We start from the raw sequence: 14,676 nt of genomic DNA on the forward strand, positions 1-14,676 counted from the left end.
GTTTCCCTAATTTCTTTCTCAGCCTGTTTATTCTTTGTGTAGAGAAAGGCCATTGACTTGTTTGAGTTAATTTTATATCCAGCTACTATACTGAAGCTGTTTATCAGGTTTAGGAGTTCTCTGGTGGAATTTTTAGGGTCACTTATTATATACTATCATATCATCTGCAAAAAGTGATATTTTGACTTCTTCTTTTCCGATTTGTATCCCCTTGATCTCCTTTTGTTGTCTAATTGCTCTGGCTAGGACTTCAAGTAAAATGTTGAATAGGTAGGGAGAAAGTGGGTAGCCTTTTCTAGTCCCTGATTTTAGTGGGATTTCTTCCAGCTTCTCACCATTTACTTTGATGTTGGCTACTGGTTTGCTGTAGATTGCTTTTATCATGTTTAGGTATGGGCCTTGAATTCCTGATCTTTCCAAGACTTTTATCATGAATGGGTGTTGGATTTTGGCAAATGCTTTCTCTGCATCTAAGGAAATGTTCATGTGGTTTTTGTCTTTGAGTTTGTGTATATAATGGATTACGTTGATGTATTTTCGTATATTAAACCATCCCAGCATCCCTGGAATAAAACCTACTTGGTCAGGATGGATGATTGTTTTAATGTGTTCTTGGATTCGGTTAGCGATAATTTTATTGAGTATTTTTGCATCGATATTCAAAGGGGAAATTGGTCTGAAGTTCTCTATCTTTGTGGGATCTTTCTGTGGTTTAGGTATCAGAGTAATTGTGGCTTCATAGAATGAGTTGGGTAGAGTAGCTTCTGTTTCTATTTTGTGGAATAGTTTGTTAAGAACTGGGATTAGACCTTCTTTGAAGGTCTGATAGAACTCTGCACTAAACCCATCTGGTCCTGGGGTTTTATTGGTTGGGAGACTTTAATGACTGCTTCTATTTCTTTAGGGGAAATGGGACTGTTTAGATCGTTAACTTGATCCTGATTTAACTTTGGTACCTGGTATCTGTCTAGAAATTTGTCCATTTCGTCCAGGTTTTCCAGTTTTGTTGAGTATAGCCTTTTGTAGAAAGATCTGATGGCGTTTTGGATTTCTTCAGGATCTGTTGTTATGTCTCCCTTTTCATTTCTGATTTTGTTAATTAGGATGCTGTCCCTGTGCCCTCTAGTGAGTCTGGCTAAGGGTTTATCTATCTTGTTGATTTTCTCAGAGAACCAGCTCCTCCTTTGGTTGATTCTTTGAATAGTTCTTCTTGTTTCCACTTGGTTGATTTCGCCCCTGAGTTTGATTATTTCCTGGGTCTCATCCTTGGGAAAGTCTAATTGTTTCTCCCTCAGCAGTGCTCTCCCTCAGCTGCAGTTGGCTGATGTCTAGGGTAGAGCACCGTGGCCTTCCACTTCGGCATGTGTATTGGTCTTGTTGGTTATGTTTCAGTACCATGGGTGAAAAGCTTTCCCTGTCATTCCTAGGAGATTGCTTTGTAGTCTCAAAGCAGACCTCCTGGACCCTAACAATCTTTCTATCCTGTCTTCTCTCATGCTCCCTGAGCCTTAGGTTGTATTTGTTGCAGCTGGGCACCTCATGACCTGATATTCATTGTATTTTGACTAGTTGTGGTTTTCTGTGGTGGTCTCTGTCTCCTACAAAGACAACCTTCTGAGAGAGGACTGATGTCTTAGGGTTTCTATTGCTGTGATGAAACACCATGATCAAAAAAGCAAGTTGGGGAGGAAAAGGGTTTATTCAGCTTACACTTCCACAGCACTGTTTGTTCATCACCAAAGGAAGTCAGGACAGGAACTCAAGTTGGGCAGGAGCCTGGAGGCAGGAGCTGATGCAGAGGCCATGGAGGGATGCTGCTTACTGGCTTGCTTCCCCTGGCTTGCTCAGCCTGCTTTCCTACAGAATCCAGGCCTACCAATGTAGAGATGGCACCACCCACAATGGGCTGGGCCCTCCCCCACTGATCACTAATTGATAAAATGCCTTACAGCTGGGTCTCATGGAAGCCTTTCCTCCATTAAGATTCTCTTCTTTCAGATGGCTATAGCTTGTGTGTCAAATTGACATGAGAGTAGCCATCACAGACGAGATTTACACTTACCTATGGGTATAAGAATAAATGCTTCCATTGCTGTTGGGAGGTGTGCTGGTCTAATAAAGCTGTGTTAGTAGGCTCTCCTCTAGACCCAGGACCTCTCTGACCCCAGCAGGCGGGCTAGGTGGTCAGTACCAGGCTGTTGTGAAAGCCTTAGGTCCGATTGGTTACCAGCAAGTCTGAGAACTACTATTTAGGACTGTCTTGAAGGGCCGGTCATTATTGTGGTTCATCGCATTTTCACAGTCAGGTAGGACTACTAATTGCTAGCCTACTTTGGCATCTTGCATTGCACCTTCTTAAACTATGAAAGCTAGTTCTCAGAGAGGAGGCTTTCTCTGAGCATTCTTTATTTAAAGATAATTAGGGTTTAATTTGGGATTCTCGAGCAGTAACAGTGTTGTGATTATATACAGTCTATAGCTTACCTCACCCTGAGCAGCATATAAAAGGCCTTCTCAGCATTAATATTATTTTTCTGAGTTGATGACCAGTTAAAGACACTTTGGTTTTGCAAAACGTTAGATTGACATTGGGGCCAGATATTATTGGGCTGTCCTTTGTGTCATGGAGACTCTGTGCACCACAGAGTTAAAGTGACCATACTGAAGCCAGAGGCTTTATTTTCTAACTTGAAGTGTTAGTGGTGTGCTCTGCTGCCTTGACAACACCACAGACAAAGTGGTTCAAACAAGAGGCATGTAGTTTTCATAGTTTTGGAGGCTACAGGTTCAAGGCTAGGGTGGTACTGTCTGGGACGGCTCCTGGCGAGGGCCCTTTTCCTGGTCCTTCCATGCTGCCTTCTTGCTTGGCATCTTCCCTGTGCTAACATGTGTAAAGAAGAAGGGAGGCAGAGAGGCAGGTGGTAGGAGAGAGGAAGAGAGGAAGGAAGGAAAGAGGGAGGGCAGGTTTGTGGGTTTAGGGCCTTAATGCATGGACTATGGGGGACCCCCACTTGAGTTCAGAATAAAGGACTTTTTGCCAGAAGGCCTAGACCATTTTCATTTATTTTTGTAGTTTACATAAATATAAGATGTAGAACTTTATTGCTTTGGGAGAATACAGCGCCTTGTTTTAGTTTTTCTGCTGTTTGGTGATTTTTATCCTATTTTATGGTAGTTACTGTTTTTAAAAGGCTTCACGACTTGCTGAGAATCTTTCAAGAGTCTCATCTGCTTTTTTCCATGTCATGCTATGTGCACAACCACTATCCCTTACTCCTCAAAATGTGTGCAACCAGAAGCTTTTGAAGTTTGGAATACTTGAACATACATAATGAGATTCCATGGGCTTAGGACTGAGGTCTAAATGCTAAATGTATTTGGGCTTTACAAGGATCTGTACTTACAACCCCAGGATGATTTTATACTGTGCTTTTAGTGTACATGTGTACTGACTGACACCTGTCATGTAAGATCACTGTGACATCAGCTTGGTGCCCAGAATTTCAGGTTTGGAGTATCGTGGGCTGCTTCCTGTCCATCCGTCTGTCCGTCGGTCCGTCTGTCCGTGTGTGTGTGTTTTCCATTTGTGTTTCATTTACTTTTCTCTTTGTTTTAGTATTTTTACACAATATTGAATGTTAGCATTTGTTTTTAGTGCATGTGTGAGTGTGGGCTTGGTATGCCCAGGGCGTCACTGCCTGGGGAACATGGCGGCCAACCTGGAGTGTGGTGGGCGGAGCCTGCCACTGCTGCTGTGAGTGACAGGTGAGAGGAAGCTTCTGCCTGACCATTGCCTCTTCTTTGGAGCGCTCAGCTGTCTCTGGTCCAGGCACGGGGCCTAGCGTCATGAGTCTTCACTCTTGGCTGTATTCTGTTGCCTTTGGTGTTATGCACCAGGGTTCTTTGTTTCAGGGTGGTTGGGTGTAATGTAGGTGATGAAGGAGCTCTTCCTTGTCTTTGACTTGTTGAACTTTGACCTTTGGTTGAGTCATGAGAGCAGAAGCCCCATACTGCCTTCACTGTACCTTGTCAAAGCTTTGAAGACCCACAGTAGGCGCCCTTAACTAGTCACCTTCAGTGAGGACCCTCTTGGCAACTAGGGAGTTCTAGAATACTCTGGCCAATGTATCTGTAGGTTAGCCTTTTTATTAACTCTGATGTAGTTAATGTTTTCTTACAGACAGAACCGCCACTGAACACACCAGAAAACAGAGAGTACCTTGCAGAAATCATGTTTGAATCATTTAATGTACCAGGACTCTACATTGCGGTACAGGTAATTAAAGAAAAACACCCACATTATCTTTGTGATTCTGTTGTGTAAGAAGCAGTAATTCCAAGGTCATTTGTGCTCAGTCTGGCTGGACACTCATAACTACCACTGAAGTGAGATTGGTCTGGATCTACAGATTTCCTAGGCAGAGTCTCATGTGTTTTTATTTGGGTGACAAGATAGAGATGTAGAGGCCTTCCTTCCTTCCTTCCTTCCTTCCTTCCTTCCTTCCTTCCTTCCTTCCTTTTTTAAAAAAACTTCTCACGCTTACTTTGCCTCACTGTTAAGAAAAAACAAAACAAACCTAATAACAGTGAAAGTGAAAAAAACAGACATCCTAAAATCCATTGGAAAACAAGGTAACCTGGGAAGCGTGTCTCAAGCCTCATACTACCACATGGGGGCATAAGGCAAGAAGTCAACCTGGGATAGATTTGTGTTCTGAGGCAAGTCTGAGTTGCAGAGTGAGATCCTGTCTCAAAAACACAATAAACAAACAAACAAACAAACAAACAAACACCGAGCCAAAACAAAGTCAATGCCTCTAGAGAACCCTAGGATTCGGCTGCGTTAGTTCTGTGCACTCTGGCTTCGGAGAGGCCCTGAGCTCCCAGGGGCTTCAGGGCTCATCTTGAAGCTTTTTCTTGGCTTACAGTCTCATTGTTGCTTTAGTGGTTGTATATGAAGAAGTTGGTTGGAGTTTTGAGGAGTAACTGAGATGCATCTCTTTCCAAGATTCCTGCCTAATATTGCTTCCTTCTAAGAGAGAAGAGTCCCAGGGGAGATGCAGTTTGGAGGTGCTGTACTGTTGTCTCCTCATGATCAGTCATAGTGCCTCTTGACACAGCAAAGGCTCCAACAATTCTTACAGGGGAATCTAGAATCATTATTTTTTCTCCTGGTCTTTTTTGAGATAAGGTTTCTCTGTGTAACCATGACTGACCTGGAACTCACTCGGTAGACCAAGCTGGCCTCAAACTTACAGAGATCAGCCTGCCTCTGCTGGCATTAAAGGCATGAGCCACACTGCCCAGCTGAGACCTATTCATTCTCTTCTCTCCCAGGATACCTATAATGTATAGAATAGGAAGGTACTCAGGAACACCGAACTTACTATTATTATTTGAACTATAGCCTACAGTTGCCTCAAAGTCAGGATGATCCCCCTGTCTCACCCTCTTTGAGTATGTGATGACAAGTGTGTTCCACAATGTCCCACAATAACTATTAGTTCTTAAGATGATCCACATGCCATACTTAGAGTCTCCATGACATGAAGGACAGCCAAATAATTTGGTATCTGGCCACAATGTCAATCTAACATTTTGCAAAACCAAAATATCTTTAACTGTATATCAACTCAGAACATTGATGTTAATGCTGAGAAGGCCTTTTATATGCTGCTCAGGGTGAGGCGAGTGTTGCACTGCTAACAGTCATGTTTTTTAAAAGTGAATTCCTATGTTCTGCCTTGGCCTGACATTCGCTGGACAGTTCCTTGCTGTGGGTGTCCTGTGCATGGCAGAGTGTGGGGCAGCAGCCCCCTTGCCCCCCACATACACACACCGCCTCCTCACCTCTGACAAACTGTGACTGTGGGCAATGGCAGCGGACATGGCCAGCTGCTCTGTGAGGAGAGAGTTGCCTTTGGCTGAGAACTGCTGTCTTGCATCTGTCAGATGAGACTTTCTGAGTGGGGGCGGCCCTCATCATCCGTGAGAGAAGAGCTCCATGCGGGCTGGGAGAGTGCTTGCCCAGCATAAACCCTGGGGTTGATCCCAAGCCCGGAATAAACTGTGTATGGTGACACACATCTGAATTCCTAATACTCTGGAGCTGGAGGCAGGAAGATCAGGAGTTAGGCCATTCTTGGCTGCACAGTGAGCCTGGGTTTCATGAGACCTTGCCTTGAACCACAAACTCCCGAACAAACAAACAAACAAGCAAAGAAAAGCCCCAGCTCCATGTGTCTTACCTTGTAGTGTTTGTGGCTGCGCTTGGACCACCAGCAGATTAGAAGTTAAACCTTATGATTTAGCAGTGGGATTCCACTTCATTGATTTTGTTTGTAAAACTTTATAGGTTCTTGTTGAAAACTTGACTCCTTCATTTGAAGTGAAAACTGGCATGCAGGTTAGCTGAGTGAGAATTGTAATGTAGGAGATGTGGGGTCGGGAAAGGGAAGTTTCTCAGATTTATTAAGTAAGAAAGAGTTCACTGCAGGATCTGAGACCAGCTGAGCAGTGGCTTTTGATCTTCCTGATTGTGATGCCTCTCTTCAGTGGCTGATCAATGTCTCTCTTTCTAGGCAGTGCTGGCTCTGGCAGCCTCTTGGACATCCCGGCAAGTTGGTGAACGCACACTAACGGGGATAGTTATAGACAGTGGAGATGGTGTCACCCACGTTATCCCGGTGGTAAGCACGGGGTTCTTATTTTACTCTCTGAGGTTTAAGCTGACCTGGGGTAAGAGAAGAAATGAAAAGGCAAATCAAAACGCAGCCTACTCAAGTAACATGCCAGCTTTTACGTGGTGTAGTAGAAACAGCTATGGGACCGACCGACTTCTTCCTTCCTTCCTTCCTTCCTTCCTTCCTTCCTTCCTTCCTTCCTTCCTTCCTTCCTTTCTTTCTTTCTTTCTTTCTTTCTTTCTTTCTTTCTTTCTTTCTTTCTTTCTTTCTTTCTTTCTTTCTTTCTTTCTTTTTTCCTTCCTTCCTTCCTTCTTTCTTCCTCTCTTTTTCTCTTTCTTTCTTTCTTTCTTTCTTTCTTTCTTTCTTTCTTTCTTTCTTTCTTTCTTTCCTTCTTTCTTCCTTCCTTCCTTCCTTCCTTTCTTTCTTTCTTTCTTTCTTTCTTTCTTTCTTTCTTTCTTTCTTTCTCTCTTTCTTTCTTCCTCTCTTTTTCTCTCTCTCTCTCTTTCTCTCTCTCTCTCTCTCTCTCTCTCTCTCTCTCTCTCTCTCTCTCTTTTTCTCTCTCTCTGTTTATTGTGAGATAGGATTTTCTTGGCTGGCTTGAACTGACAGACATCTATCTGCCTCTGCCTCTCAAGTGCTGGGATTCAAAGTATACGTCACCATGCCAGCCTTGGCAATGCGAATTTAGAGTTCAGGAAGGTGAGAAAGAGTTCAAAAAGTGGCTATGTTTGTGCCTTCGTTGGTTTTGCAATATGGAGCAAATTATGTAGTCACATGCTTTTTTTTTGGCCAGGATTTTGCTGTATTCCCACGAGTGTCACGTGAGTGTCCTGGCTTGAATGAAAATGGTCCATAGGGAGTGGCACTGTTAGGGGGTGTGGCCTTTTGGAGGAAGTACATCACTGGGAGTGGGCTTTGAGGTTTCAGATGCTCAAGCCAGGCCTATTGGGCTATTTATTCCTGCTGCCTGAGGATCCAGATATAGACCTCTCAGCTCCCTCTTCAGCACCATGTCTGCCTGCAGGCCACCATGCTTCCACCATGACAATAATGGACTAAACCTCTGAACTGTAAGCCACCCCAATTCAATGTTTCCCTTTATAAGAGTTTCGATGGCCATGGTGTCTTCACAGTAATAGAATTCCTAAGTAAGACACTCATCATTGGAGCTGCTGCAGTTAGACATCATTCTGATGTCAACGCCGAGGGTCAGTGACAGGCTCTGCTCATCTGGGGCTCAGGAGAACTTGCTCTTGCCTCTGAATGAATTCAAGAGTGACAATCACATTTGATTGCAGGGCTCCTTATGCTATCACCTTTGGGTTTTAAGTCGTTAGGGGAGTCAATGCAGGAGGCTTTCTCATCTTTCCTTTGGTCCAAGGGATGACTTAAAGGAATAATTTAAAAAATCAACAGTGTCAGTAGAAAGTCAGACAGTCATGATCATCCCCCTTCAGGTTTTCTCAGTAGCCATAGTTACGGTGTTAACCACAGTTACTTATGTTACCCATCGTTATAAACACACACATCAATTATATGAAGTTCTGTGGCTTGGTTTTGTTACTTGGAGGGTGTGTGTATACTGTGTTTGCATGGAGTTGCATGCCATGATCATATGTAGTAGTCATATGAGCTTGTGGGCCTCACTTCTCTCTACCATGTGAGCTCCAGGGATCAAACTCAGGCCGAGCACCCTTATCTGCTAAGCTATTTTACCAGCCCTTAAATAAGTTTAAGTTTTGAAAAAAAAGTTATTTAATGATGTTTGTGTCTCTGTATGGGTTTGTGCACATGAATACAGGTTCCCCCAAGAGGCCAGAGGCATTGAAACCCCTGGAACTGGAGTTATTTTGTCTGCTGTCCGATATCAGCGCTGGCAACGGAGCTTAGTCTGCAGCAAGAGCAGTTCATGACCTTAGTCGCTGAGCCATTTCTCCAGCCTCCTAAATGTAAATTTAAAATGCAAATAAGAGAATTAAAAAATCCAAAACTGAGTGGGGTGGCACAAGCCTGTAATTCCATTGTTTGAAAGGTGAAGGCAGGAGATTCAGAAGAGAAAGGTCATCCTTGGCTTAATACTGAGCTTAGGGCCAGCCCGGGATACGTGAGACCCGTGTCAACCAGCTTCACAAAATTGAACATCTTCTACCTTCATGTCGTGTGTGTATACACACCAAACAAACAAACAAACAAACAAACAAAACCCAACTTGGCTAAAGCCAAGCAAGACGGGTGAACTTCCTCTCTTGCTGCTTTGTGTCTGCTGAAAGGCTAAAGTCATGAAAGGCTTTATGGTCCCTGTCACCCTGTACCCCTGCCCACGTGTCCTCTTCATGGGAGGAGTGGACCCTTCAGAGCCGTCTCAGAGGCTGGCTCTGTGGGAGTTGCTGGAGGAGGTGCTGCCCCTCTGGCTTTCTCACTGCTGTGCTGCCTTGTAGAGCAGAGGGCCTTCGCTCCCAGTGCTGGAGCCCCAGGTCTGCCTGCACCCCTTCTCCATCATCTCCACACTGTGGGCCAGGGTGAGCAGAGGCCCTTCTATCACTTGTTCCCTTTGCCCAGGGTCAAGGGTCACTCAGAAAGTATATGGTAGGAAGAAAAGACATTTCACATAGAGCCCAGGTCCAGAGAGAAAGGGTTTTGTAATTTATTACTGTAGATTCTTCTCCCATTTATAAAAATTAATTTGTTACTGATAATCTGGGTAAAGTTAAGAGAACAAAATTACTCATAAATCCATCTAGACAATCACACTATGAACTGCATAGCCTCTCAAGTGTTGGTTAAAATACACATGCACAAGCACAGAGAATATCTTCTGTCTAGTTTGTGTTCTAACAGAATAAATAATACTAAGGTTGTATTTTGCACATTCATTTAATGATACCTTTTCTGTATGGTCAAACATCCTATGAAAAATTGTCACCTAAAATCATGGTGTGTGATCTAAAGTGACATGGTGGTGACTGTCCTGCTGTTGGGTGCGAAGCACACTGAGAAGCCTACTTAATGCTGGCTTTAGGAATTGGTGTATGTGGGTCTCACGGGGTGATTGGGAAGATTCCATGTGTTAGAAGCTAATGTTTAATTGCTTGTACATACCGTTTCTCTAAAAATATTTTATAAATAGTTGTACTTTGCAGAAAGGACCAATGTTTTGTCTAGAAGTTAGGAGCATGGGGGAGGAGCCCAGGAGGACTTGGGGAGGTGATCCTTACAGCTTAGCATGGCTCTGTCTGTGCCTGTACTGATGGATGTAGTACACACACACACACACACACACACACACACACACACACTCACACAGAGTACACACACAGTACACACACACACACACACACACACACACACACACACACACACATGCGTGTACCCAGCATGGAGCTGTGGTTCATCTTCATGTCCTCTCTTTCCCCCTGGCCCTGTGGCACAGCGACCACAAAGTGCTAGTGTGAGAAACTGACCACCAGTGTCCCCACACCTGAGTCTCTGCAGACAAGCTGCATGGGTGGCCAGGCTTGTGGCTGCAGTGGCAAGTGTGTGCCCACAGAAGGTCAGTGAGGGGACTTTGGGCCCATCACTGCTGTGGGCAGGTGGACTCTAGGCACTCCTGCTAGTGGATGGCAGAGTTATTGTGGACTCCCACAGGCCCCTCACAGACATGCCTTTAGTAGCTCAGAAAGGCATCAGGGAGCATCCAGATCCTAAGATGCACTGGTCTTAGCTAGCACTGACTGGTTAGCTTCTTTGAATCACTTTCAATGTGCTGAACAGAGCCATGTCTTGAATCCTTATATCTGCCCTTAAAGCCCATGTGTGACCGGCTGGGTTTTATTTCATAGACGCTGTAAATGCCCTCAGGGTATTTGCTCCACACTAGGGATGGAGGTTAGGATCCCTGACCCAGGGTTGGGATCCAGACTTTTGGGGATCACCGTCCTCTGTGCTTTTCCACAGTTGCTAACTTTGAGTTAGGAGCAGCTTCATCGGTGGTTTAACAGTGCACAGACAAAGCCTGTTCGGCCTACTTAGAGGAAAGCTTCACTGTCAGGTTAGCTCCTCTCTCAGGCAGCAGCACCTTTTACAAACGATCAATTCTGTGTCGTTGCCTTCATGTTCCTAATGGAAACATTTTGGTTGCTTATGGAGATTCAGGTTATTGGAGTCATTCAGAATTTTAAATATTAATGGAACTTCAGATGCTGTCATTTAAAAAGACCAGAGATACTGAACCTTTTAAGTGGGAGCCATTAAATGCTAGTTCAGTGCTCAGAAGGGTGGACATCTGGGAAGGGGAGGGTGGGGACCTGCTGAGTGCACGGGCTCTGGACTGTGGTTAGTGACGTGGCTGTCCTGCCTCCTCTCCTCTTCTCTCCTCTCCTCTCCAGGCAGAAGGCTATGTAATTGGAAGCTGCATCAAACACATCCCAATTGCAGGTAGAGATATTACGTATTTCATTCAACAGCTGCTAAGGGAGAGGGAGGTGGGAATCCCTCCTGAGCAGTCACTGGAAACCGCAAAAGCCATCAAGGTAAAAACAGAAGGGAACCTGGCTGGTTTGGGGGTGAGGGAGATGGTGCTTGGGTGTTCCCCTCAATGCCACTGCCCCTCCTGCTCCCTTCCTGTCCCCCGTGAGTGTGGGCCTTGGTTGTTTTGCCATTGAGTTTCCTGTGCTGGGGACGTGAGGCTCAGTGTGCTCTCCTACACAGAGAGCGGCTTCTGAGCTGGTGTTGAGCCACCGGTGTGTGGAGTAGAGTGTTGTTTAATTGAAGCCTAATTAAACGAAACCTTCAATTAGCTGCATGCTGCTTCCCCATCTCCCTCCGTGCTTCCATTTAGAATCAGGAGGCGAGTCGCAGCAGTAGCTGTCAGGAATCCTGAGGTGTTTGCGTGCTTTGTGTCCTGAGAGTACACCTCAGAACCCTGCCAGTCTAGATCTCAGGGTCCTTAAACAGAATCCACCTGCCTGTCTCCAGACCTCAGTTACCTGTTACAGCAGTGACAGGAAAATGTGAACTTAGTAACAAAAGAACAAAGTGAAACTTAGTAACAAAAGAACAAAAGGTCATTATTTAGAGGGTCTACTTGACCTCACCCATCTTCCTATTGGTGTGGGTATGGCAGTTACAGACTTTTAAAAGAAATTTTTCTTCTCAGCTAGCAAAACTAAAACATTAAAAAAAAATCAAAATGCAAGAGATTCCTGAGTGTTCAAGGCTGGTTATCATATATCGAGAGGAGGGAGGGTTTTGTTTGAATCTGGAGAAGGGTCTGAGGTGGGGTATGACATGTGACCTCACACAGCTCTGGTTCTGAGCTGCAGCGTAGAGGGGTAACTCTCCTGCTGTTTCCTCTCAGCCAAGCATCTCTGGAGGTTGGTTAAATTCAAAGAGGCAGGGGACAAGATTTCTGAATTTTGGCTGATGCTAGTTGAGAACAATCCTTTTGGGATGGGACAGGTAGAGGGCTGGCTCCTACAGAAAAAAAATGCCACCTGTCCCTCCCTCGTGGGCTTGGGCTTCCCAGGACTGGGGAGACTTGAAGTCCTCAAGCAAAAGGGAAAAACTGGTCGTTCCATGGTGGGGAGAGATTTGAAAAGATGTCCTCAGACTTCTTTGTAGACTAAAATATTTCCAAGGTTTCCCCTCAGCCTTTGTTTCCTTTTCCTCAGTGGGAGCCATCTCTTGGCAGCCCCAGTGCTCTCGCCTGATTCTGCTCTTATTCTACAGTAGCTGCCAACTGATGTCATGATGTTTGCTTATTTCAGTCACCTAGTGTCTGACTCTGAGCTAGATGACCTCTGAGAGGGATCTAAGTGTTTCATCGACTGTGTATCTCCAGTGTTGATCAAGTGACTTAGAATACCTAACCAGCAAGGTCAGGGGATCAAGCAGACATTTAACAGGAGGGAGGGCAGATAGCATTCCCTTACGCATGTGTGCACATTCTCTCTCTCTCTCTCTCTCTCTCTCTCTCTCTCTCTCTCTCTCTCTCTCTCTCTCTCTCTCTCTCATGCAGTTGGCTTCTGGGCCAAGCTTAGCTTGCTGTTCTTGTGGACAGTAGTGAGGCTGGCACCTGACAGGGAGCCTGAGGGGGCAAGCAAAGCCTGGGTGGAGACAAGTAGCTGATGTTTTATAGATAGATATTCTTTCAGACAATATGGCAACAGAATTAGGGAGAACATGGTAGTGATGTGTAACCATTGCAGAGAAAACAGACTTACCTATTCAAGTGTAGTCATGCTTAAGCTGAAAGACAACAGGACACATGCTTGATGGTTCAATCACACAAGAGTTACAGTGTAGGCAGAGATGAGTTCAGAGGTGTCTGTGAGATGTGGGTTCCTGTGTATTTGTCAGAGGGCAGAGACGCTGGTACTTATCAATGCTTTGGCCATGTCTTTTTGTGTACATACAGGAGAAGTACTGTTATATTTGCCCGGATATTGTCAGAGAATTTGCTAAGTATGACGTAGATCCTCGGAAGTGGATCAAACAGTACACAGGGATCAATGCCATCAACCGGAAGAAGTTCATTATAGATGTTGGTTATGAAAGGTTCCTGGGACCAGAAATATTCTTTCACCCTGAGGTAAGATGTCTGAGTGTACTGAGTAGTGTATGTGGAGCGATGCTGCCCTCCAGTGTGCAGAAGGAGCAGTTCCCAGTAAAGGGACCCAGTGAGCAAGTTGGTTTCACATGGTGGTTCCCTCTGCAGAGTGGTTGCCTGGTGTGCCTTGCTGTAGGCTTACCCACTTTAACAGTTAAGGTTGGGGTTATCCTGGGCATGAGGAAGATCTCTGAAGAGCAATAGGAGAAATGGATTTGAAACTGATCTCCAGGCACCTGTAGGAATAAAGCAGTCACTAATCTCAAGGTCTGTGTGCATTGATCCCTGTATGAAAGTAACAGTAAGACGGAGTGTTTTGTGACTGTGCGTGTAAAACCAGTGAATGCCCAGCTGGTGAACTGGCTCATAACTGTCTGCAACTCCAGCTCCAGCGGATATGCTGTCTTCTTCTGGTCTCTGTGGGCACTGCACTCAGATGCTCAAACCCACACCCAGACACACCCACACACATAACAAAGTACATAATTAAAAGTAAAAATGAAGTCTTAACATTTTGTTTGAAAATAGTTTGTGTTACTTGAGAAAGTGTATAATATTTCTTTCCTATTTATATAAAATATAGTTTGCCAACCCAGACTTTATGGAGTCCATCTCGGATGTTGTTGATGACGTCATACAGAGCTGTCCCATAGATGTGCGCCGGCCGCTGTATAAGGTATAAACTTCTTGGGTAAGGTGTTTTGAGTTCCTTCCCACATAAAAGGCCTGTAGTTGTTGGCTATCCATGTAGCAAGTCTTCATCACTGTTTTCCTGCTCCCGGCAGGAAACGAATTCCAGTTGTGTATAACTGAGAGCTTTGACTCAGAGAGGGGATGAGTGGGACGCTGGGAATATGACACAACCAACAGAGGGACTTTTCAAACTCTTTTCTTCCTCCCTTCCCCTCCCTCCTCTGCTTGAGCGCAGACCATGACTTTCCTGTCTCGCCCTCCCTAGCACTGGGGTTTCAAACCCTGTGTCTCCATGCCTGGCGTGAGCTGTCTTTTTGTCTTGACTGTCAAACTGGATTGAGTTACACAGCCTGAGCCATACACACCAATTGAAAGAGGAAGGTTTGCCCTGCTCAGGCTCTCTGGGAACCGCTCTTATTCTTTGCTGGGTATTTACGGTCAGTGCTGAGGTTAGCCCGGCAGTAAGTACAAATATGCACGTGGAGGAGTTTTTCAAAATTCTTTGATTGTCTGGAATTGTAAGAATGAAACGAGAGAAATCTAGTCATTGTTACATGAAATGAATAATGGCTGACAGCTGGTTAGCAAGAGCAGAAATTATCTTCAGATAACATGTGCATGTGTGCATCAAGCCTTCATCCTCAGCTAACGTGCATGTGTGCATCGAGCCTTTGATTCAGCTTCATGACCTCA

The 14,676-nt window shown here is 44.9% G+C and overlaps 1 protein-coding gene across 1 annotated transcript in view; it reads left to right on the forward strand.

The window, feature by feature from the left end:
- LOC147005035 (actin-related protein 3B-like) overlaps positions 1 to 14,676 on the forward strand; it is a 39,770-nt gene that overhangs the window by 11,420 nt on the left and 13,674 nt on the right. The window contains exons 2-6 of the mRNA XM_085836135.1: positions 4,181 to 4,276; positions 6,582 to 6,689; positions 11,069 to 11,212; positions 13,099 to 13,272; positions 13,874 to 13,966. Coding sequence (XP_085692261.1) covers positions 4,181 to 4,276; positions 6,582 to 6,689; positions 11,069 to 11,212; positions 13,099 to 13,272; positions 13,874 to 13,966 — 615 coding nt within the window. The remainder of the gene's footprint in view (positions 1 to 4,180; positions 4,277 to 6,581; positions 6,690 to 11,068; positions 11,213 to 13,098; positions 13,273 to 13,873; positions 13,967 to 14,676) is intronic.

The sequence above is a fragment of the Mus caroli genome, unplaced genomic scaffold, assembly GCF_978045245.1.
Source record: "Mus caroli unplaced genomic scaffold, Mus_caroli_1 scaffold_4, whole genome shotgun sequence".
NCBI lineage: Eukaryota > Metazoa > Chordata > Mammalia > Rodentia > Muridae > Mus > Mus caroli.